Source organism: Schistocerca nitens, chromosome 3 (genome assembly GCF_023898315.1).
Source record: "Schistocerca nitens isolate TAMUIC-IGC-003100 chromosome 3, iqSchNite1.1, whole genome shotgun sequence".
In the NCBI taxonomy this organism is placed as follows: domain Eukaryota; kingdom Metazoa; phylum Arthropoda; class Insecta; order Orthoptera; family Acrididae; genus Schistocerca; species Schistocerca nitens.
Genome location: NC_064616.1, coordinates 129749026 through 129774626, shown reverse-complemented (window position 1 = coordinate 129774626; position 25601 = coordinate 129749026). Strand labels below are relative to the sequence as shown.

The following is a 25601-nucleotide window of genomic DNA, read 5'->3' as shown; positions in this document are numbered from 1 at the left end:
TGAGGTAGAGACTGAAGTCTTGCTCAGTCATTTGACTGATGAAAGTTAATCTTTACCGTTCTCAATGAGACGGTATAGTAAGACGAGTGTTAGACTTCAATTCAGTGATATTGGTTTATCGGACTTAGCCTTCGTACTGATGAACAGTTACAAACTTTGAGAGCAATGGATCAACGACAGAAAAACAATTCATAGTCTTGAGTAGGACATAATAAAATGAAGACACGAAGAAAGACAAATATGCCGATTAGTCAAAAGTTGTCGTCAGCATCACGATTACTGAAATGAACAGAAGTTAATCTTGAATGACATATCAGTGTGCATGTGTTGTAGGGACAAACAATTGATTACCAAAAGAACAATAAAATCTGAATCAAAAGATAAATCTTACGTGTTGCCTAACGCTTTAAACATTTTAAGTGACTAAGTGAGTACATGAATAATGGACAGTGAAGAGTGATTAGTTTAAACCAGTATTATGGCATATTAAAAAAAGAAAAAAACATTTACTCCAACATAAGTTATCTCTGGAGTTACATCGGACCGTTGTTAGTAACTGGACATAGCAACGGCATAGCAACGGAATAGTAGACAGCAAATTTCCATCCTCCTATGTATGATACGAAAAACAACCGTAAGGATGAAATCAAGAATCAAGATTTTATTTCATCATGGAACTAACCGGGCATAATAATAAAAATAAACTATTGCACTTTACCAGTTCACACAAAATGAGAAGACTGTTGCAGACAGATAACAGAATATTTCTAAACCATGTGAGGAGTTGTGTTCTTATGAGTTTTACAGGTGCTGTTCCACGTCACACCGATGGGGACGAACATCATCTCCTCCCGACGAGTGAAGACGGAGAGAAGGGACATCACAAGATACAAAAAGATCTATAGGAAGGTGCTGATTGCTGCAAAAAAGTCAGTTAGTGACAAAATAATATGTAATGCAGAGAATAAAAGCAAAGCAGTCTGGGATGTTATAAAAAAGGACATGGGGAGAGGCAAACAAACACAGGATAACATACTGCTAAGGGAGGGGGATAAGGTAATAAATGATCCACAACACTTAGCAAACTATGTAAATGAGCATTTTTCAAGTACTGCAGACAAGTTGCAGCAAAAATTCCCCAATACAAATATAACACCTGTAAATAATGTTGCACTAAATACAATGATGTTACTTTCAACAACACAGAATGAAGTCAATAAAACTGTTCAGAAACTAAAAAATAAAAGGTCAGTAGGCTTAGATGAAGTACCAATGTGTGTACTGAAACCATGCATAGGGATTATACAAGACCCCTTGACAAATATAATAAATGAATCCTTCACATCAGGGACATTTCCAGAGCAGTTAAAACAGGCAAGAGTTGTACCTTTGCTTAAGAAAGGTAATGCACAAGACACACAAAATTACCGGCCCATTTCCCTGCTGTCAGCATTCTCAAAAATAATAGAAGCAATTACGAAAGAAATATTAATGAATTACCTGAATAAATACAATCTCTTAAGAGAATCACAGTTTGGTTTCCGAAGTGGCAACAAAAACATTGAGCCAGCTATAGTAGAATTCACAAATGTTGTACCTGATGCTCTTGATAAAGATGAGTGTGTCGCAGGCATATTTCTGGATCTTTCTAAGGCGTTTGATACAGTTGACCACAAGATTCTACTCAATAAATTAGAAGCATTAGGAATAAGAGGGGTAGTTAATGACTGGTTTCGATCATACCTAACAGATAGGGTACAAAGAGTAGAGATAACACATACTTCAAATAGATCTAAACATTTACTAAAACACTTATCAGTATCAAAATACATTAATATAGGGGTTCCGCAAGGTAGCATATTAGACCCAATAATGTTCCTGATATACATCAATGACTTTCCGAGTAGTCTTACTCATGGTGAAAAAATTTTCTTCACTGATGACAGAAATATTATAGTCACGAGAAAACAAGAGAACTCCTTTCCGAGAAAGCAAATGAAACTCTCAAGGAAGTTTATGATTGGTCAATAAGCAATAAAGTGACATTGAACATAAAGAAAACTAATGCCATGAATTTCAGTTTGAAGAGGAAAAATGACAATGTTAAATTAAATGTAGATGCACCTCTATAGACTGTGTAACAAATGCAAAATTTCTAGGAATGAATATTGATTCTCAGTTGAAGTGTTGTGAACACACAAAGGTACTTGCAAAAAGAATGTCATCAGCATGTTATGCCCTTAGAATCCCATCATCAGTGTGTAACATGCAATGTCTTTTGATTACATATTATTCATGTGTACACTCAGTTCTTAGCTATGGCATTCATTTTGGGGGAATAAATGCACAAAATATGAACATAATTTTCAAACTCCACAAAAGAGCCATAAGACTAATATCCAAAAATACTAGTCGAGCTCATTGTAAAGATCTGTTCAAAACACTGGGGATTTTAACTGCTTCATCTGAATACATTTACCAGTCAGTTGTACACAGAAAAATAACATTGGTAAATACTGCACAAATAACTCTGTCCATGACCATGCAACAAGAGACAGACTCAACTTACATTTACCAAGAAAAAATAAACATAAAACTCAAAACAGCATTTTATACCAAGGGATAAAACTGTACAATAAATTACCGAAAGAGATTAAAGAAATTGCAAAAATACACTTATTTAAAAAGGCAGCTAAAAAGTACCTGTTATGCAACACATTTTATACATTGAAGGATTACTTAGATAAAACAGTGTAGGGGTTTGATAAAAAAATGTTATACAAATAAATAAATAAATAATAATGATTATAAAACACCCAACATTCCACATAACACCGTCACTTTATATTTGTTTCCTTCTTTTTTTCCTTTCTAGAAATACTTACCCCAAAGCTATGCATACCACAAGTGTGTGTGTGTGTGTGTGTGTGTGTGTGTGTGTGTATTATGAAACAATGTGTGTATAGTGTGTGCAGTGACTGATAGACATGAGTGAGCAGTGCGGGATTACGTTATCTAATAAGTTATTTGTAAAAAAAAAAAAAAAGTATTGTATACCAGGAGTAAATCTAATGATTGTCTCTAATTAGAAGTCTGTAAATATATGTGTATATGAATTAGCTTATTTCAAATTGATCTAAACTTGTAAATACTTTGTCATGTCCTATAGCCTTGTAAAAAGAGATCTACAGATGAATAAAGCTGCTACTACTGCTACTACTACTACTACTACTACTACTACTACTCACTATATGTGTCGATAACCTTCTCAGTACTAGTACCCTTAAGAAACACGAACTGTGTCTTGGATAATATTATATTTGTGGTCAGATGGTTACCATGACAACTTTTCTAAAATTTCTGAGAATGCGGGCAAAAGTGAAATTGGATGGAAGTTTGAATGTGTTTCTTTATCTTCTTCCCTATATCAAGACTTCACTTTATCATATTTCAACCATTCAAGAAATGTTCCACTGGTTAATGGCTGGTTACACATTTAACCAAACTCAGAGGCACACTCTTTGATCAATTTTTTGATGTATTGTCATACCCAATAGCATTTTTTTATTTTAAGAATTACAGTGAGGGACATTACTTCTACTGGTATTGTGAGGGTTATAGTCATATTATTGTAGTTAATGGTAGTGGCTGGTCTTAGATATTCCATGCAGCATCTACTGAACCTGACAAACCCCCTCTTTTCAGTAACAATGATGAAGTGCTTATTGAAAAGTTTAGCAACACTGTGTACATTTGTTACCCATGTATCATTTACTCTTAATGCTATGTGTTCCTCTTCATCTGTGGTTCAACCAGTCTCTTCCTTCACTATATCTCACATTGCCTTTGTTTTGTTATCTGATGTGACTACTCTTTCCTAAGAATTCATTTGCTTCGATGTCCATATTACTGTCATCAATATTTTGCATTGTGCTTTGTAATGATCTATAGCATTTACATCAGAGCTCTTTCTGACTGATAGTTTCCTATTTGTCTTACAGGATAGCTTTATTCTCTGAGTAATCCATAGTGTTTTTTAGAGACTTTGCTCTAAGCTGGGCTACTTTCGGGAGGAAACAGTTGTCAAATAAATTAAGGATATTATTAATAAAGTTATTGTATTTCTCATTCATGCTATGAGCCTTGAACACATCACTCCAATTCATGTCTTTGAGGAGTTTCCCAAAACATTCAATTTTTGGCGTACTGACAACCCTCTTGAACTCAGATTTAGTAGATTTTATATAGTGATCAGTATTAATATTTAGCAAAAGGAACTGCATGTCATGGTGTGAGAAGCTACTTATATTTTCGTAATACAATTTTGTTTGTTAGACATTTCAACAAAGATGGTATCAATGGCCGTCTTTGAACCCTTAGTTATTCTAGTTGGAAACTTAACACTACGAATTAACTTGACTGCAATAAGTTATTAATGGAGGGGTTTCAAGAAAATCTACATTAAAATCACCAGCAACCACTAATTTTTCTTTTTTGTTGTTAAACAGACCAGTAGATCTTCAAAGTGATTTACGGACATATTCAAATTACCTGCTGGTACTCAGTATACACTTGCTATTGAGGAATGATTTATTATGAAATTCTACTTCTATTACACATTCTTCCATGTGCTGCTCTAGGCAAAATTTATGAATGCCTATGTTATGAAATTTATGGTAGTCCTAATGAATGTGGGAACTCCTCCATCCTCCATTTCTGCCCTACAAAAGTGAGAAGCTAACCTAAATCTTGCAACACTTAACACATCCACACCAACTTTCTCCATGCTCCCACCTAACATAAAGCATGAAATTGGGAATTCCTACCAGTTCAAAAGAAAACTAAAAACACATCTCATCAACACTTTCTAGAAATTATCTGAATACCTAGATACTGGAATTTAATATTTCAGTTAACTCCACGGCAAGTAGCAGTGTTTGTTATAAAGTTGTACAAGTAATCAGTACTTACAGATGTAAAAATATTTTCTCTGAAAAATACCATTGTAATTACGTAAATATTAAGCTACTAAGAGCAGAGAAATAGCGGCGGTCTTACTAATTTACTGGATTAAATTTAGAGGGCATAAGTGTAAATAGCATCAAGCAGTGTAGAGATTGTTTATTGTTAATGTGGTGTCACTGCCAGACACCACACTTGCTAGGTGGTAGCTTAAATCGGCCGCGGTCCATTAGTACATGTCGGACCCGCGTGTCGCCACTGTGTGATCGCAGACCGAGCGCCACCACACGGCGGGTCTCGAGAGACGTACGAGAACTCGGCCCAGTTGTACGACGACGTTGCTAGCGCCTATACGGACGAAGCCTTTGCTCTCATTTGCCGAGAGACAGAATAGCCTTCAGCTAAGTTAATGGCTACGACTTAGCAAGGCGCCATTAGCCTTACATGGTTTGATAGTTATCGTATGAAATGTCTCATCAAGAATGCTGTATTCACAACAAGGATAAATAAAAGTTAAGTATTAGAGGAGCTGCATACTTTCCTTATTAGAATTCACTACTTATCCTGTTCCAGAATTCACGCCCGTCTGCGTTAGATAGCGTGCATTTCGGCCTCCTCTATCTACAAGGTGTTGGCACATTCACCAACACATCAGTTAATGCAGTGTACATATAAAGTTTCCATGGTGTCTTTGTTTCATCTTGACTCTTTCCACATCCCGGAAGGTTCTCCTTCTTTATGGGATCTGAAGTTCATCATGAATGAATGAATTGGTGTGTGTGATTGGATGTACTTTTCCGATATATAAGAATGATCCTGCTGCTGCTTCCCCTTTTTTGTATGTGCCAGGGACCTAGGAAACACATGATACTGCAGAATGAATGTTGAAAAGAGTGGAACTGAGAACACGAGTGAGTGAATGGGTGCAAGCTGCAGAAGCAATGTGAAAGTGTAGACTTATGAGATGAGTGTGTGAATTGGCTTGACCATTCGAGGACCTATTATCATATATTTATTTTGCTCAGAATATGTTAATAAAGTCTTGGATTGATTTTGTGTATATATCTAAGAGCAATTTAATTAATGATTAGATATAGATTTAGAAACTGAGGTTGGAATAGATGTACTATGCCTGACTGAACATCATATAGTCACACATATGGAAAAGGTAAATGTAATTGGATGTAAGTTTCCAGCACAAGTAAGTAGAGACACTATGGAGAGAGGAGGAGTTGCCATATATGTTAAAATGTATCATAATGTGAAAAATGTAGATACTAAAAAACTCCGTGTAGAGCAACATATGCATGTGCATGTGACTTTAAATTAAATAATGGTACTTTTATAATTGTAGCTGTTTATAGGTCCCCATTGGGAAAGTTTCAGCTATTTTTGAAAAACTTGGGTTCTTTGTTGTGCTATCTGTCAGACGGTGGGAAGCAAACTGTGGGGATTTCAATGTAGATTTTCCGAAAGGGTCCAATAAAAAGCTTGGCCTTTAAGTATTACTTGGTTCTTTCAATTTGACATCAGTTATTTATTTTCCTACTTGGGTGGTACAGGAAAGCAGCACACTGATAGATAATGTTTTCATAGACCAAGATAAATTGAATCAAATATGAACTTTTCTTGTTGAGAATGGTCTGTCTGTTCCTGATGCACAGCTAATTACAGTATATGACATAGCTCTATACAGTAATACAAAACAGTCCTCCAAAACAGTGCATTCAGTTAACAATTTAACAATTGCAGATTTTAGGGAAAGCTTGCAACAGTTAGACTGCGATGAGGTGTACAGGGAACCAGAGGCTAATTTAAAATTTAACCTATTTGATAATACCTTTGTGAATATATTTGAAAACTGTTTCTCTAAGAAAACAATTAAACATATATGTAATTAACCATCTAAAAAACCATTGCTTACAAAAGGGATAAATATATATTATAAACAGAAAAGGGAAATGATTCTTATACCTAGAAGAAGTAATGATCCAGAAACAGTGAAACATTATAAAAACTACTGCACTGTATAAAGAAAAGTTATTAAAAAGTCCAGAAGTATGTGCATTACGTCTGAGGTTAGCACATCTTTTAATAAAATTAAAACTATTTGGAATATTCTTAAAAGGAAACAGGGCGACCGAGAGTACAGAAAGACTGCATTCCTATCAACCTCAATGAAAAGTTCGTTAACAAGAAGTCAGAAGCAGAAAACACTTTTAATAATCATTTTTAAGTGTTTTAGAGGAAATAGGATTCAGCTAGTCATTAGAAAATGCAAAGCACTATGTGGAAGAGGCAATAGATATGCAATTTGATAAAATTTAAATTCAAATGACCTCTCCTACTGAAATTAGGAAAATAATAAATTCACTCAAAAGTAAATGCTCACATGGAATTGATGGCATTTCCAAGAGAGTACTAAAACTGGTTCTCAGCAGATAAGTAGGATTCTCAGCCATATATGTAGCAGCTCACTGATACAGGGCATTTTTCCAGATAGACTAAAAATGCTATTATAAAACCATTGCATATAAAATGAGATAAGTCTGATGTTAACAGCTACCACGAGTCTCAGTTCTGACAGCTTTATCCAAAATTCTTGAAAAAGTAATGTGTTCAAGATTACCTTCAAATATTTGTAAAAATGACGTACTAGCAAAATGTAAATATGGTTTTCAGAAGTGCTTTACAAGATGAAATGTTATATATGCTGATTGAATATTAAATGCTCTAAATAACCAAACATCATCCATTTGGATATTTTGTGATCTCTCAAAGGCTTTTGATTGTGTGAATCATGAAATTCTTCTAGATAAGCTTAAGTGTTGTGGTATGAGTTGGACAGTGCAAAAATGGTTTAATTCATATTTAACTGGAAGAATGTAGAAGGTTGAAATTAACAGTACAGGTAGTCTGGAAAAATCAGCAAAGTCCTCTAACCGGAGATGTACCAAGAATGATGTTCCACAGGCTTCAGTCTTGTGTCTGTTATTGCTCTTAATACACACATAAAATTTTTTGCATCACTTCAGTTCCCTGAACTCCTGAAGATAGACATTGACTGTGGATACCGTATCACAGACTCAGTCCCTTTGACTGTTCAGAGATGTCACTAAATCCGCCCAAAGATATAAAAAACCATGCATGAGCAGCACCAATCAGACGGAGGGGATCCGACGACAGCCAATCAGTTCCAGTCTTTCCACCAGGAAGGAAGCACGTGGTGCATGTTGTCTGTAGTTCGACCATGCCTAGACGGTCAATACCACGGTTCGATCACGTCCGCATTGTTACTTTGAGGAAGGGCTCTCGACAAGGGAAGTGTCCAGGTGCCTCGGAGTGAACCAGAGAGATGTTGTTTGGACACGGAGGAGATACAGAGAGACAGGAACTGTTGATGACATGCCTCACTCAGGCCGCTCAAGGGCTACTGCTGCAGTGGATGGCTGCTACCTATGGATTATGTCTCAGATAAACCCTTACAGCAATGCTACCATGTTGAATAATGCTTTTGTGCAGCCACAGGACATCGAGTTATGACTCAAACTGTGCGCAATAGGCTGTATGATGTGCAACTTTCTTCCTGACATCCATGGTGAGGTCCATCTTTGCAACCATGGCACCATGCAGTGCAGTACAGCTGGGCCCAACAACATGCCAAATGGACCGCTCGGGATTGGCATCATGTTCTATTCAGCGATGAGTGTCGCATATGCCATCAACCAGACAATTGTCAGAGATCCGTTTGGAGGCAACCCAGTCAGGCTGAACGAATTAGACACACTGTCCGCTTATGGTCATGGAAGGCGGCGTAACGGCTCTACAATATGTGAAAGCCATCCTCCGACTGATAGTGCAACCAATCGGCAGTATTCATCTTCATGGACAACAACTCGCACCCCCATCATGCACATCTTGTGAATGACTTCCTTCAGGATCATGACATCGCTCGACTAGAGTGGCCAGCATGTTTTCCAGACATAAATCCAATCAAACATGCCTGGGATACACTGAAAAGGGCTGCTTATGGATGACGTGACCCACCAACCAATCTTAGGGATCTACGCCAAATTGCTGCAGAGGAGTGGGACAATCTGGACCAACAGTGCCTCGATGAACTTGTGGGTAGTATACCACAACAAATACAGGCATGCATAAATGCATGAACATGTGCTGCTGGGTATTAGAAGTACCGGAGTGTACAGTACCTCTGAATGTCTCGCTGTATGGTGGTACAACATTCAATGTGTAGTTTCCATGAGCAATAAAAAGGGCAGAAATGATGTTTATGTAGATCTCTATTCCAATTTTCTGTACATGTTCCGGAACTCTCAGGACTGAAGTGATGCAATTTTTTTTTTTATTTTTTATTTTTTTATTTTACTTTTTTTTATGTGTGTATAGACTAATGACTTGCCACGCAGTATTCATGAAGATGCAAATCTGCTTTTTGGTGATGATACAAGTATAATAATACGGAAGCGTCCGATCCCGCCCGTCTGCTTTGACCCATGACGTCACAAATATAGCGGAAACGACCATAAACCACGATTCCAATATGGCGCATATAAAGTCGTTACGTACACATTATGAAGACGAAAATACATCGAAAAACAAACACACACACGTTCCACAAAAAGCCTAATGACACTAACGGGACAAGCGCGGGAAATAGGGGGGTTTTTGCGTGGGGGAAACTAAATATAAACAAATTTAGACACCCACCCCCATACAAAACCACGCAAAACGACGAAAAAACCGACATCACAAAACTCCCCAAATACCACTAAACACAATATCATCTGGAATCGGACACTTCCCTTGACCTATATAGCTCAACAGCAGCTCCCGATCCTATAAATTAGGACCTAACACTTCCCTTGACCTATATAGCTCAAAAACGTCTCCTGATACCAATACCAACATTCACAGCCACACATTGGGATCGAACACTTCCCTTGACCTGTTATCCTTACGACATCTCCACATACAGGCGTCCATGGTCCGAGACGCCGGAACTTTAAGTAAGCCTCATTTCTTCAAGACATAATGAACACCTCACGACTTCATCCAAAAATCCCTATGGTTGAAGAAATTTTATTAGAGACAACGCACTGTCCCTCATCATAGCCGACAACCGAAAACTGTTGACCCTGTCAGTCATATTCATATCTACCAAAGACATAAAAAAAGCAATTTACCAAAATTCATACACGACGCCACACTCGCAAACTAAACCAAAAACATCACCTAACACACCACCAGAGAGCACCACCGATCGCATCAAAACGACACCTACAAACACATCACTCTCACAAACTAAATTCCGCGCCGTCGTGACATCACATACCACAACAGCCTTACGTCACGGGTCAAAGACGACGGGTGGGAGCGGACGCTTCGGTCGACCCCCAACAAACAAGAATTAGCTGAGGAAATTTTCAATAACGTCTTTCACAAAATTATTAAGTGGTTCTTTGCAAATGAACTCTCACAAACTTTTGAGAAAACACAGTACATACAATTCTGTAATACAGTTCTATTGGTAAATATAGACTTTGAACAGAAGTCTGTTGCTAAGGCATAATATTCAAAATTTCTGGTTGTGTGCACTGATGAAATATTGAATTGGAAGAAACACATTAGTGATTTGCTGAAACAGTTAGGTTCAGCTACTTATGCAAGGGTTATTGAAAATTTTGGTAATAAACATATCAGTAAGTTAGCCTACTATGCCTATTTTCATTCACTGCTTTCATTTGGCTTCATATTTTGGGGTAATTCATCAATAAGAGAAAAAGTATTCATTCCACAAAAGTGTGTAGTCAAAATAATAGCTGGAGCCCACCCAAGATCAGCTTGCAGAATTTTATTTAAGGAACCCAGGATATTCACAGCACCTTAGCAATACATATATTCTCTTATGAAATTTGTTATTAATAACCTGTACCAGTTCAAAAATAATAGCAAAATGCATAGTTACAACACTAGAAGAAAGATTATTGTCACTATTCTGGGTTAAATCTGACTTTGGCACAGAAAGGGGTGAATTATGGTGCCACAAAAATCTTTGGGCATTTGGTAAATAGTGTTAAAAGTCTGACAGATAGACAATCAACATTTGAAGACAAATTAAAATAATTTCTGAATGTCAACTCCTCCTACTCAGTAAATGTTTATCTATGTATTATCATCTTTGGGAATCAGTAATGTTCTTGAAAATGGGCTTATAACCCGAGACCCAGGATGTGCAATAACATTACTATAATAATAAATAGTAAAACAAGGCTAAAAACAGTGTTTGTTTAGTTAAATGAATATTTAGTTATCAAGTAGCAGTTGTAAAAGCAATTATATTGTGTAATGAAAACCTATGTTAAACTGACCTTCCACATCATTAGAAAATGTCATATTCATAATCTATGGAACAAGTATTAATGTAATGCAATGTTTAATGTATAAATACAATGGAAATCATGTATGTTTTGAGTACACACATAAATAGGTGTTGTCTATTACGGATGAGTGAGTAAACGAGCGAATAAATTTCTGGAACAAGGAACTTATTAAGTAAAGTATAACATTGTTTATGTGTGTTTTTTCATTTTTTCATAATTCTGGGTCTTGGTTTGGGCATTTCATATGATGTCACTCATTTCTTACATTTCTGTGAGATCTACATTCAATTATCATAACTGCTGATGCAGTTTTGGGTTGTTGACTTATTCCAAACACCAAGAATGAAACCTGAGATTAACGGATGTTTTTGATACTGCTTCAACAACTCACAACCTAGATTTGTATTTTCACTAAACGTATGATGATATGAATAGCTCTAGAGCCTTACATGCTGTTGTAGGTAATTGGGTTGCATAGTTTTTTTTAAATAGGCCTAATGTTAAAAAACGAAAAGCACGTAAATCAGTGCTTTTTGGGCACGATCCTAATCCCTGCTTTCTGCTGGCCTTTGAATCGACTTACACTGCCTGACAATTGGGCTCACATTTTAACAGGGTCAACTGATCCTCCTGGCACCCAATGTCAGCTTTGTGTTGTAATTATGGTGTATCATGTGATGTCGTCTTACACACGATGACATAGTGATCTGTAGTATAGTTCGATGTCTTAAGTTAGTTCGAAATGTGACTGGCTGTGGGCAGGTGAAGCGGTACTGAGTGCTCCAGTTAAGCTGATAACATGTTGTGCATTCACATTTTTTCACAATAACAAATCATTGCCGGATGAGAAATATCGCGAGCAATGAATGACAGAAATAATTTACATCTTACATTTGTGTAGACCTTAGCGATATGTAATTATTTTTATTTCCTTTTCGGTAACAAAATTTTTTTCTGCATGTTGCATAACAAATCCCTGGTAAATAACTGTTAGTAAATAAAACATAATTGATGTACCAACTTTACCTATCGTAAAAACTAATTTTGTAGCACATGCCTCTCATCTTAACGTTTTTTTACATATTTAGAACAGATAAATATCATCATTTGACAAGAATCTGTATAATTACCGGTACATACAATTGAACTACAAGTTAATCAAAATCTCGCAGCAGCTTTTCATTGTATACGACGAGCAACAACTGCTGTTATAAATTGAATTATCTATAAATTTATAAAACCACATGGCCTTGGTTAATATTCTGTGAACTTTCAATAATTGTTGTAGCTATTAAATATTAATAAAGATACAAACAGGTGGTTAAAAAAATTATAAGCTGCTGTGCTACCCCATGTCGACCAAAATGTAGTCGCTTCGATAATTTCTCCAACGTGTCCGTCTACAATCTTTGGAGTGGAAGATCTATGCTAATCTTAAGTTAGTAAATATAAGAAACGCCCTAATCAATTTTATGACGGCAAAGATCTGTATAAGTGCGATATGCGTTCAGTTTCTATTTTAATTTTTAGTATTACGTCCAATAAAACGTAGCAGAAGTTACGTGTTGTTAGTTGTAGGCAACAGCTTCTGCTGACATAATTACCCACATTCGTTGGGCTACGGAGCCAAGAGATCATTTGACAGGGCGTCTGATCTGATCCGATGTTTCATGAAAGTTAAGCAGGGTGTTTCAAACCCATATATACTAGCCGCGTTCTCCAAATAAATATACTGTTCACGACGCTTGCAGTGCCAGTACAACGGAATTTCCTCTGCTACTGGATTTGGAAGCATTACGGATAAACACAGTTCTGTAAGCGCATGTTCACTGCTATTGAGTTTGTAGTTACGAAGATCCGATAACAATGTACAAGCGCTCGGTAGTAGAAAGCTGCTTCTCTACGAAATACTTCAATTTCCTTCCTGTATAACAGAAAACATTCTATTAATGTTTCTGGTAGTGAAGTATTTGAATCTAGAGCAGTAGAAACAACGAAAAACCGCTATTGTTATAATTCTATTGATTTGATTTTTGCAACTAACACTGTAGCTTTCATCAAAGGTAAAAACCCGCACACATTCGTTTTCAGTCTTCGGCAGTAAAAGAGTGTTTACGTTTGCTTTGCATTTCTCTCTCACACTTTTTCTCAGTTGTAGTATCATTGACTAATTTTAGTGTCCTCACGTTTTTATATCTCGTTTATTAAGAACAGACGGAGATTTGCTATTTGTCTGAATGTAATGGTGAACTCTGAGATGACAACAATAAGAAACTGACAATAAATAAATAAGTCTGTTATAATCACTTTCTGTGTTTGGCTTTTAATATTTTTTGCCCTTCTGCTGTTGTGTTGTCTCAAGTGTCACCTTAGAATACCGGAAAACTTCTCTTTCCTTTAAGTATGCCTAACTCTATGTTTTTCTATTATTTGCCCAAGTGGCACTAATTATAAGCTGTGATGATTAGTTACAATTACTCTGGCAGCTTAGTTTCCCCACTGTCTCTCAGTGTTTTCTGTACAGCTTCAAACAGCATTACTTATGTAAGTTGATGAGCTGTACACTGAATTAAATAGTTAATATTCTGGTAAATACCCAACCCAAAACATATTTTTAATGTGTAATATGGGTACTTACAATGTTGTCTGCCACACAAATAGGGATGGGTGTTTCACCACCAGGGTAAGCCACAATGTCAGGTCCTGCTGTGACTGCCAGAGAGCACCCTAGCATCAGGTGTAAGGCTCTGCTGTGGCCTCGTGGCAGTCAATATGTTAAAATGTGTGTTCACAGTATTTTATCATGTTGCTATATTTGACAACATTATGTCAGAAGGTATTGGAAATGATCTCTCATAAGAAAATTTGAAGAGTTCCTTCCTTTAAGTGCATGTAAACAAATGAACTGAAGTGAATTATTGATTTTTATAGTTACAGTGTGCAGTTTCAAATGTGCTCAGATTTCTGCACATAGAATGTGGTATGTTACTTTGGCAAAGTTTAGAGTTTTAAACTGGTCTGTTATTCCAATATCTAATGAGAAATGGAAAATTAACTACAATTTATTGTTACCCACTGGAATGTTTTTTCGACACTTATCTCTAAGTAATTAGATCATCAAAGGTATCGGAGCAAGGGTCTTCTATATCTGTAGTCTGCAAACCATTTTACTGTATGTGGCAGATGCTATTAGTGGTGCCACCGTCACTTTCCTGTTACATTTACAAATAATTTGTTGAAATAGCTGACAGTAAGACTTCTTATGAACTCTAATTTGTCATTTTCTCATCGTTATTTCGCCAGATGTACGTAGGAGGAAATAATATGCTCTCAGCACAGTTTGCAGAAGTATCACTTAGCATTTCCCCACAAAATGGGGAGAAAAGCATTCCCAAGACTAGGAGTGTAGGCAGAAGTCACTGTATTTGTACCTCCATACTATCGCAAATGATATTCAGACAGCTCAAAGTAATAGAAATAGCAGCCTTCATACTTTGTTGTAATGTATGTAAGGGGTGGTGGTACATCCTATGTAGTGATGACACCGTTCATGGTTGGAGTATGCATAGTGGATGAAATATTAACCACTCTTCAACCTCACTGAAATTCACACACACATTTGAAACAATGTTATGAACTCGCTGTAATCTCTCACTGTGCTGCAGAACAGATGGTGTCCTGGTGTTACATTAGCACCTTGATTTGTTTAATTTTTTAACAAATATTACAGCCCTGAATTGGCTATACCAGAGAATTCTACTAAATCTGAATGCTTAACGTTTTGTATGTATTACCTGAGCCAAGCATAGCCTTTTAGTAGCAAAAGGACTTGCAACCTCTTTAGAAGTTTTTGTGCATATTTTTAGTACACTTGATATAAATTTCAGTAATTTTGCCTCATCTGATACCTGTGCAGTAACTTTTAATCTGGCTAATGTGATGATAAATCATTTTAAAAGATTGTAAAGTAACTGGTTGCAGTTTCTACCAAATCTACCTCCATTATTGTGCCCAGAATGGAGAAGATAAAAATAATTGTTGTAATAAAAATGAATTTTTAATATACCATGTTTTTTAGATCTTTCTAAAGAGTACAAAAGAATTTCTCCTAACACCATACAGACAGTCCTGAAAATCTGCGATCTTGAATTCTTAATAGCTATAGAAATACCTGTAAGATTTAAAACCAGACATTGAGATGCATGCAACAGAGAATAGCGAGGAGGTGAACTACCCATACTAATCATGTATCAGTAAATAGTGTAATAGTAAGCAGTGTAATGCATCAATTATGTACTGCATGCGCCCCGTAGTTTTCATTTTAAATCTTAAGTGTTTTTTTATAGTTACAAAAAATTCATACTCACAAATTTTCAAGACTGTACACCGGGCTAGGCTAAATTGCTTAATACTTTTTACTATGATTTTAAAAATGCTGTACACAAAAAAATCATTTTTATTTAAATAATTATTTCCTGCTTTTGACTCTTGTGTGTGAAATTTTTCATTTAATTTCAAGAACTTTGATGAAACTACAACGTGCAAGTTGTAAATTTCAGGTTCATTTCACTTTTCTTCATGTGAGCCTACAAGTATATTGCTGCCTTCTACTTATATCTCACAAAAAACCTGTGAAGGTAAAAATTAGAGAGATTTGAGTTCATACAGACACTTGCCAACTATAGTTCTTCCTGTGCACCATTCACGACTGGAAAAGGAAACGGGGGGGGGGGGGGGGGGGGGGGGGCGATGGCAAGGTACACACAAAGTACTCGCCACCACACTCCAGGCAAGGAAGTGAGTTATATTTCATTGTTGTCCAGTTCGGAGCTATGTGGGAAGTTTAAAGTCTCTAGGTCGAGTATCCCCCTCTATACACCAGACGGGGAAAGCGAGTTAATATTGTACCATCATCCAATTTTGAGCTATGTTTAATATTTAAAGTCTCTCGCTCATTGGGAAGTTCGTTTTAAATCAGTTGCTAGATCAAAGACGAAACACCTACTTGTGAACCCATATTTTTTTTCCTAATAAGTTGTTTTATAGGCAGTGGTATTAGTCTAAAACAGTGTGTACACAACTTACTTTCCTTGTGCTAGTCTCCTAGTCGGCATCTCTTCTATTTACAAGAAGTGAGCTAGTCTTGTATACTTAATTTATTGAATCTGTGGTGCAAGTTTTGTATCTTAGTAACAATTAAACACTAATATAAACTATGAAAGACTGCTCCCAAGCACAACTAATCCAGTCAGCACTAATGTGTCATGGCATACATCACCCCCTCATTTATGTTAAGAAAGTCCTTTCAGTCCCTGTTGGTACAGCATCCAACACCTAACCAGCTAATCCATAGTATCGCAGCAACATTAAAACCTTACAAAAATAAATATTGGTTTCGTGCAAAAGTTTGTAGTGTTTTCCCACGAGTTCAATAGATCTAACAGATGCACATAAAAGAGAATTTAGTCCTCAAGAATATATTCTCCTTTACTACTTAAAAGTCTGCCAATGCCGGGGAACTTTTTGATTCTGCAGCTGTGGAAATCACATGGTTTTGAGGATAAAGAATTCATCGAACAATGTTCGGAATGCATTTTCATCCAGAAAGGAAGTTCCTTGAAGGGTGTCATCAAGTGGGCACAGAATAACTTCCCAACCCAACTCCTGTAGAGTAATTTTTGTCAGTCTAGCAAAATGCTGGTGGGCATTATCATGGAGTAGCATCACTTCACAGTCATTGTTTTTGGATTGCATTTGCAAGACATCATGGTTGTTGACAGTAAATATCAGCAGCGGCGCACAAGTATTTATACAGAGTGTTGCTGCTTTGTTTGATCTCAACCATTCCTTTCCTTTCCTTGTGTTTGCATAAAGACACTATTTCTCATCACCAGTAATGGTAAAGGATAGGAATGGTTGTTGTTCATGAACCAATTGATGACCAACAAGCAGAGATCCACATATGGCTGCCTGCTGAGTTTTGCCTTAAGAGCATGCAGTAGCTATGCACCCATTTTTGAACCTTCACCATTGCATGCAAATGTCACACAGTGGTGGAATGATCACAGTTCATCACATTTATCAGATCTTGAGTATAGTGACATGGATGATTGTGGATTAATGCGTTTAAACAATAAAACCCTGAAGGTATTCCTGAATGTGGATAATTGCCAATGTCAAAATGATCCTCCTCATAATGAGAAAACCATTTTCTTGCTGTGCTCTTTCCAACGGCATTTTCTCCTTACACACCACATAATGTTTCTGGCTGCCTCCACTGCTGTCATCCTTCTACTGATCTCAAACAGACGAATGTCAGAAATGTTCAAATTTCTCCACATAGCACATTTTCTAGCACCCGCAGATCCACTCACAATCTCAAAATGACAACATGTAAACTCATATAGCCACAACTCCACTCACTATCTCCAAATGACAACATGTAAATGAAAATAGCAACAGTGAACCACAAATAAAAAAGACAATTGATAAACAAACCATAGCAACCAGGATACCAACTTTCAAAACAAAACACTACAAACTTATGCATCAACTGTTAAAACTTTACAAAGTACCATCAGAGAAATCTCAGGTAACTCAACAGCTGAATTGTGAATCACTGTGCCATATGGATTTTGGAGGCCTTGCCGACATCTAAAATACAAGAGGTGGAGCCCCTCCACACCCACACCAGCATGATTGCCAACTCAAAAGGTCTAGTGTTATCTCGTCCAACATCTGTGCATGGGCATCCCATTGCAAACTTTAGCCCATCAACCTAATAAATGTGTGCTGTGACTGTTACTAATTCCACATAAAATTTCTCCAAACTAGATTACAGTATTATTATTTCATTTCATGTTGATATTCTTCACTGTGGGCGTACCATCTCTACCACTATGTACCTATGACCTGCAACAGCAATTCTCCTCTCAAAATTGGAAAAATGTTTATAAAGAAATACAAATATTTATTGTTTATGAGTACATGAACATAACAATGTTTATATTTAATACAAACATTATTCATAGAGTTTATTAGTATGAAGAAAAGTTGTAGGCTAGTTTAATACTCCTATTGCATATGTTGTGAATATTCATCACAGACCTTGTTTTCTTGATTCCTTTATCTTAATAGTACAAATGAGACAAAAACAAATGCTAAAAAACTTTTTCTGTCACTCCAGTTTCAAACAGGGCTTTATAAGTCCCTAACCACAATATGCAAATTTCTTCTAGCCTGTCTTTTTTGCAGCTGTTCTTAGGTGAGAGACATCAGAAACATAAAATACTGTATCCATAATCCTATTCTACATAATTCAGTCTTCATATTGAATACTATAGTACAAATGAATAATGCAATGGTCAAATTTAGTAATTATAGACAAATGTATAAAAGTACATATAATAGCTGAATATACAATGCACCAATGTTCTTGTCAAATCATGTGGTGATTACGACAAACATGGGATAATAATGAGTGTCATAATCTGTTACAACTGAGTCACTGTATTCATCCTCAGCTAATACAGACAATACAATAAAAACTTTCCTGAAACCATTATTAAAAAATGATTCACAATGCTGTGGCATTGCATAAAATTTTGTTCTCTTGTTTGAACATTGCATGTAATTAGAGTCTGCATTGTAGTATCTTGTGTCACAATTGTATTCTAATGCTTGATCTACGTCCTTTTCTAGCACGGGGTGGTACATCTGTCTCTGTAACATACAAAGTTATTATTAACAATTAAAAATAATTACATTGAGGGGATATATTGAAGAACATGTTTCACAAAAAGCAGTGGTCACATCATTGTCTATAGCCACATGACTTTCTCAGCTGTTGGCGAACCAACAAAAAAGTGTTTGGTATGAGATTCCATTGTAGTTTAATCACAAGCACTGTCTTTTCCAGCAAGAAGCTGGGAAACAGCCAGTATGTGCTTAACTAGCTATTCAATGTGAGTAATGGTCAGGCCATTAGAGAAGTGTTAAGAAATCCTGCAGAACGGAACCTCATATGATTAGTCAGTGATTAATACAAAGGGAGTAAATGCTTCCTACAGCTAGAATGGTTAGAACGTTCATCACTGCCCAAATGCAAGAACTGTGTATGCTGTCACATACTAATATAAATTACAAAGAAACATATACTAATGAAGTGAAAATTTCCAATCTCCTTCATTACATTTATTCCTTTTCACAGGTATTAATGTCTTCACAGAGCAAAAAAAGTAGTGGAGAGAAGAAATGGAAAGATCTGAAAATTATGGGCTTTTTTTAGTAAAAATGTACTTTGATAAGAATTTGGGCGTGAGTTAGCAAATGAATTGTTAGAATAAGTGAAAGCCAAGTAATAGTAGTGTTCATGTTCACATGTACACCAACATTTATGAAACTGTCAATGTCAGAGGATATAAGGAATAAAGTCAAGTGATTGCAGCAATAATGTTCACATGTATACCAACATTTATTAAGTTGGCAACATCAAAAAGTATCGTTATGGCTGAAAGGAACTTAACACAGCAGATGAAGTATGTCAGAATACACAAATGATAAATACGGGACTGTAAGTGATGCTGACTTTCAGAAGTGAGTATACTGTGAAGCCCCAACATGCTCCAGTCTGTATAAACATTGTGCTACAGAATTGAAGGTGGTCTGAAAATTTTCCTGCGAGACCTCTCTCCTTATGGTTTGTTAATGAGTTCATGAAGGATAAACAGCAGTAACTGAATACCAGTGATGAATGCAGTGACAAACAAGATGCTGACCAACCATGTGCTAGAGACATTTGATGTATGATTCATCAGTCAAATGTGCAGGAAAAGCAAATGTGCATTCATTTTTATATGTGGCCAGGCGGCACTGGCTTTAGTATTGCATATGGAGTAGCATGAAATATGGCAGTGCCTGCAGCTTATTTCAGTGTTGCATATGGAATAACCTGAAATGTGCAGGCAGTGCCTAGGGCTCTGAAACCATTATAACGTAGTGTTTACTGCTCAGATTGCCCTCAATATATAGATGATGATGTAACACTCCAAACCGTAACACTTGGTGCTTCTAAACCAGGGGTGGCCAAGATTTTGGCTCGATGTCCATGCCCCGGCCTTGCTTAGCTTTGCCGCACATTTCCCCGCTGCCACGGCACACTGTCTGGGTGCGAGGAGGGGGGAAGAGGGGAAAACTGTGAATGTGGCGCATTTAAATGGCAATGCAGTCACACTGTATGCGACTCGATTTTATATTTAACATTTATGAACAACACAGACCACAAAAAACACAAAGTTTCAGTATTAATTTTTATTTTTGGCATGCTTAAGACATAATATAATTTTGATCTGGTACAAACAGTCTGTACAAATGGACAGACAGACAATTTCACAGAGTTGACCAAGTTGCCATGTAATCATGACATTTAGTTTCACAATGGAAAAAAGGTTTTTCTCACAAATATGTCGATTGAAATATTGTAGCACTTTTGCGACCTCATTATGGGGACTCTGAAACTATTTGAGAAAAGCAATGTAGACATCCTAAACAGTTATAATGTACAAAGATTTGCCATTATAACAGGAATTTCCTTGCAGATCCATCAGTTACATTTGCATCTGCACAGAGGTGCTTTCAATTGAAATGGCAAAAGGACTCAAAAACAGCTTGACAACAGATGTAAGATTGGCAGTTTCCACAAAACCCTTATAAAACTATCCTTGTAATTCATTCAAGACCATATTTAATTCTTCAAACCTCACATTTTCCTGTGAGTATAGGCAGCTGGACTGTCTTTATCGGAATCTGTTCCATCTACAATGTGATTTTCTTTTAAAATGCATCACCATCAAATTAGAAAGAAGTTGTGCAGTGTCCCACAGTGGGCACTGTGCAGTCAAGGCCACTTAAGGTGCAAGTCCACAATACACTCCATATGTTCTTTCATTCCTGCACTCCTCTTTCCTTCATAATTCAACAGTAGTGAGTTTCAAACTGAAAAATCGTTCCAGGCATGACCCAAGGCTTAACCAACATACTTTGCAGTAATATATGAAGTCTCCATATTACAATTCATTCTTCCTTATTCAAATTCATATGCTGATACTGTGGGCTTTTAACCTCAACTATTCAGGCTAGCACTTGCTACTATATTGTTTGACAGCTCAACTTGTGGCACGACACTAAGCTGTCTCGACCCACAAAGAGCCAACACGTGGCCTTTGTATTAGCCATTGATGTTAAAATGTTTTACAAATCTTCTGAGTTTGGTTTCATACTGACAGTTGTTTGTGTATGTCGCATTTCGACAATGGTTTGTGTATTTTTATAACTGGGACTCTATTATTTTGCAACCATCATTCATGAATCATACCTATTATGATATGCTACACTATTTAATAAATCATTTCCAATAATTACATTCAATCAGGTAACAATTAGTGTTTTGCGCCTGTATGAAACTTTTAGTCTTGTCTTCCAATGAGAGCTAAACTTTGTGTGTTAACAAAGATTCTGTATTATAGCTTAACTAATATTGTGATTTCTGTTTTAATGCGCCATGCAGTGCAGGCCTTCATTCACCAATATTGTCTTGCTCATTAGTAACTGAGTTGCTACCCACTGAAGTGCTGGAATTCTTCCATAGCTGCTGATTGGACTGTTCTTTGAATAAAATGCTCCTGTTACCAAAGAAGTTGCAATTATACTCATACAATCAGTTTTGATTACATTATGAATCAATTTCAAGTGCATTAAGTGATTCTGCTCGTTAAGTGGTTATGCTGAACACAGCACGCTAATATAAATTGTGTTCAGAATCGCACAGCATGCACTGTCCTGGTAAGACAGTGATGTATTTTGTCCAGTTTTATACACTGTGTTATCTGACTATGACTTCTAGAATAACAACTTGAACTTGCAAATGTGGAAGGTGATCATCAAAAGCTCAAATTTATATTCTAATTTAATGCCATAAGGGCACCAAGAGTATTTCACACAAACCTGAGAATGATTTGTAACTGAATCATACACTATATGAGTAAAATTGCAACTTATTTGGAAACTGAAGTTTATGATTTCAAGAAACATTCCTTCATTCATCACTACATGTTGTTAGAGTACATTTATTTGCTGTGATACCTACTCTGTGAAGATGCATGAAACAGTGAAAAGTGCAGCAGTGTCAGTATACTGTGCATGGTGTGGCAATGCTGCTTACTTTCCTTATATAACCCCACAATTGCTGCAACACAGTGTATGCTTTATACCATGATTCCCTCTTAGACATACACATTAATCAAGTGATGAGTTACTTGAACTTACTGTGCGGCTATTGTGAGCAATTATTTATTTAGATGTCTACTTCGTGTGTTCATTCCTTGTTCTATATTTAATGTTCTATAATTTCCACAGGCATATCTTCACACACATTATTTACATTGCTGTGCTACAGCATTACTTCGAGTCACTGCTCAGCTATGTATACCAGATCAGTTGTGACAGTAAGAAAAGCATGCGTATTTGCTAGTCTTTTTCACCATTACTGTATGTATATCACTTCTGTGACCTTGAACTTTCTCACACACAAGTGTCAACAACTGAGTAGAAAAAAATCGAATGACAACAGACATCAAGTATGCTAAGAACAAACTATGTAAAAGATACCATGCTTTCATTGCAGAATTCACATTAAAACATTGCTTTATTACCAATTCAATTGGTGTTTGGTTTCATGAAGACTACAAAACATGTTATCAGAGATTGAAAAAAATGTTGCTTGGCATCTTACACCTGACACTGAATAGAATGTTCCTCCAATTCCTAAATTAGCCACCACTCTACTACCTACTGAATCTAAATTATCCGTAATCTAACAACTTTTCCCAAAATGCAGCAATTCATCAGGGTTCACAAGAATGCGTCTGAGAATATCAAAACTGGCAGACAAATCATCTAAAAGACTCAAGTCCCCTGATATCCACAAACTACTGATAGCAAAAATTTTGATGCATAAAACTATACTCTTTCTTTTCTGTACCATAGTGTAATTCCTATCATCCTAGTTTTGTTTCAGATATACATCTCAAAGAAGGCACCTGTAAACTTCAGCACTGACTTCTTTGCTATTGGTAAATAAAATCAAAATTCCCAGTTCAAATGTATGACAGTCTTGTATATGGAAGAACAGATAATACATTCAGTCACAATCCAAATAATCAGTGATCTCAAAGATGGTAAACATAAATATCGCTAACATTTCGACAATTAGATCTAAGTGGGTGCCTGATGATACTTATTATCCACTAATCAAACATGTCAGTGTATCAGTGTGTGGTGCTTTGGTAAATGTGGAATCTGGTTTCCTGGATACCACTTCTATCGAGTTGCAGACATACACAGATACTTCACAGACATTTAATCTTCACTAACACCATATTTCAAGTAAGTGCAGAAACAAAGTTCATCAGTACATGCTTCCTACAACTACTGTACATTACTGATCCATTATGTTGTACTCCTCCACAACCATTACATTTCGCTTTGGAACTACTATTCTGAAATCACTAGCACCTGATTTACTCATCCCTCCACTCACAATACGCTGATTCCAGATACGTCCACAAGCAAGATGTGAGACTGCATGCAATACCTTTTAACTTACATTTTAAATATTTTGTATCTTTCAATACTCCTTCATAAAGCTAAACATCCACTCAATATTCTTTTCATTAGGTAAGATAATACATCTTTCTATAATTATTACAAAGATAATGCACATCTGATAATCACTACTGTTAGTTTTCACACATACATGATACCAATTGCATTTCAAACCGTACTGACTGATAATAATTATTAAAAATCAGACTCTTAAGTCTGGGGCAAATATGTATATAAAAATAAATATTTGGGACCCAAACCAAAAGGTCATCTGTAGCTTCAATTTTTAACGAAATCTGTATTCGAGTTATGTTCATGGCTACATTATGGCACCACTTTTTCCTATCATCATAAAATAAACCTCACCTCTAAATGTAATGCACACAACACAGTTCACTTACCACTACCACATGTCTCCCCTGTTTCCTAAGATGTTCCTTGCGTATAAGGAATCTCCCGTACTGGTATGGGTTTTCAATTACGTCCACTTGAAGAATACTGTAGTGACCTCGCAAATCTCTGACTGCCATATCATATGCTTCGCCATGGGAAACGGTTTGTCTTATGTACCTCCTGCCCTCAAACTCATTACGGCTTGTGGAGGTCCAATAATCTGGAGCATAATTTTGTAAGATGTCGTCTAATAATCTCTCTGAAATAAATGTCAAATCGAATAAGTATATGGATGTTGTCGAAAGTGAGAAGAAATAAAATGATTTTATCATCATTCACTCACTCTCAGTAGCCATTGTGGTCTCTCACTTCACGCACTGACCGCTGAAGACCTTCTGCGGCAAGTCTTTGTTGCGCATTCAGCGGGAAACGCGATAACGTCTCTTAGTGTTTTAAGTGCTACATTTACAGTTTGTCAATACAGAATTGTTGCTTTCAGCAGATTTTAAGGGTGAAAACAAATTTATTTGTATTACATATCAATTATAAAATAAATTCACATTTCGGAACTGTTAAGCTGGATATCGGGTGGGGAAGTCCCTATCTCAGTCGCTGCTTCACGCTTTCCCCGGTCATCGGTAGATGGCGGACCAATCCACAAACTGCAAGTACGTGTCGCCTCGCCAGGCGTACTTGAATGCTGCCGAGTAAAAAAGTAATGAACGTTTTGCGTCTTCAGAAGTTTACAATCTTGTTATCACACACTAAACAAATAAAGAAAAGTGAATATTAATTAACATAGTTTTATAAATACTGTTATCTAGTCCAAGAATTTCCACTACCGGTACTTCCTTGTTTCTTTTTTTAGGACACGATGGAGGAAGATAGAGGGGACGTCGGAAAAATGGAGAGTCAGGCGCTGTCTGGATACAAGGCTGGTGAGTACGCACTCATACAGTGGAGGACAGAGCTACAACCAAACTTGTGATCCTATCTTATTGGAGTAACTTCAGGAATGTACAAGGGGGCAGGGAAGGGCAGGTGCAAACACCCCCACCCCCATAGCAAACTGAATATGCAATCTTGCTCTACATACATACATACGAGGGTTGGAACTTAAATAGTGGTAACTATTTATTAACAACCGATACAAAAGAGTTACATGTTTGCACCTGTTACTGTCAC

At 36.6% G+C, this 25601-nt stretch overlaps 2 protein-coding genes across 8 annotated transcripts in view; one reads left to right on the top strand and one right to left on the bottom strand.

The window, feature by feature from the left end:
• The window catches only part of LOC126248073 (band 7 protein AGAP004871-like), a 439986-nt gene that overhangs the window by 161528 nt on the left and 252857 nt on the right, over positions 1 to 25601 (top strand). For 2 of the 7 annotated variants that reach the window (XM_049948725.1, XM_049948726.1), the window contains exons 1-2: positions 25099 to 25131; positions 25285 to 25354. In XM_049948725.1, coding sequence (XP_049804682.1) covers positions 25114 to 25131; positions 25285 to 25354 — 88 coding nt within the window. In that variant the 5' untranslated portion in view covers positions 25099 to 25113. The other 5 variants (XM_049948729.1, XM_049948732.1, XM_049948730.1 and 2 more) reach the window with 4 other exon arrangements.
• Positions 18313 to 24894, bottom strand: LOC126248074 (uncharacterized). The gene is made up of 3 exons (XM_049948733.1): positions 24760 to 24894; positions 24425 to 24675; positions 18313 to 19085 (listed from the first exon to the last, which is right to left on the bottom strand). Exons 1-3 carry the CDS (start codon positions 24770 to 24772, stop codon positions 18807 to 18809), a joined length of 543 nt encoding a protein of 180 aa, XP_049804690.1. The 5' UTR covers positions 24773 to 24894; the 3' UTR covers positions 18313 to 18806.

Bases quoted from the DNA above. Each gene is read 5' to 3' on its own strand.
- LOC126248074 (XM_049948733.1), bottom strand. The intron at 19,086-24,424 runs GTAAGTGAACTG...TGTATGTTACAG, and splicing joins AGGGGAGACATGTGGTAGTG to AGACAGATGTACCACCCCGT.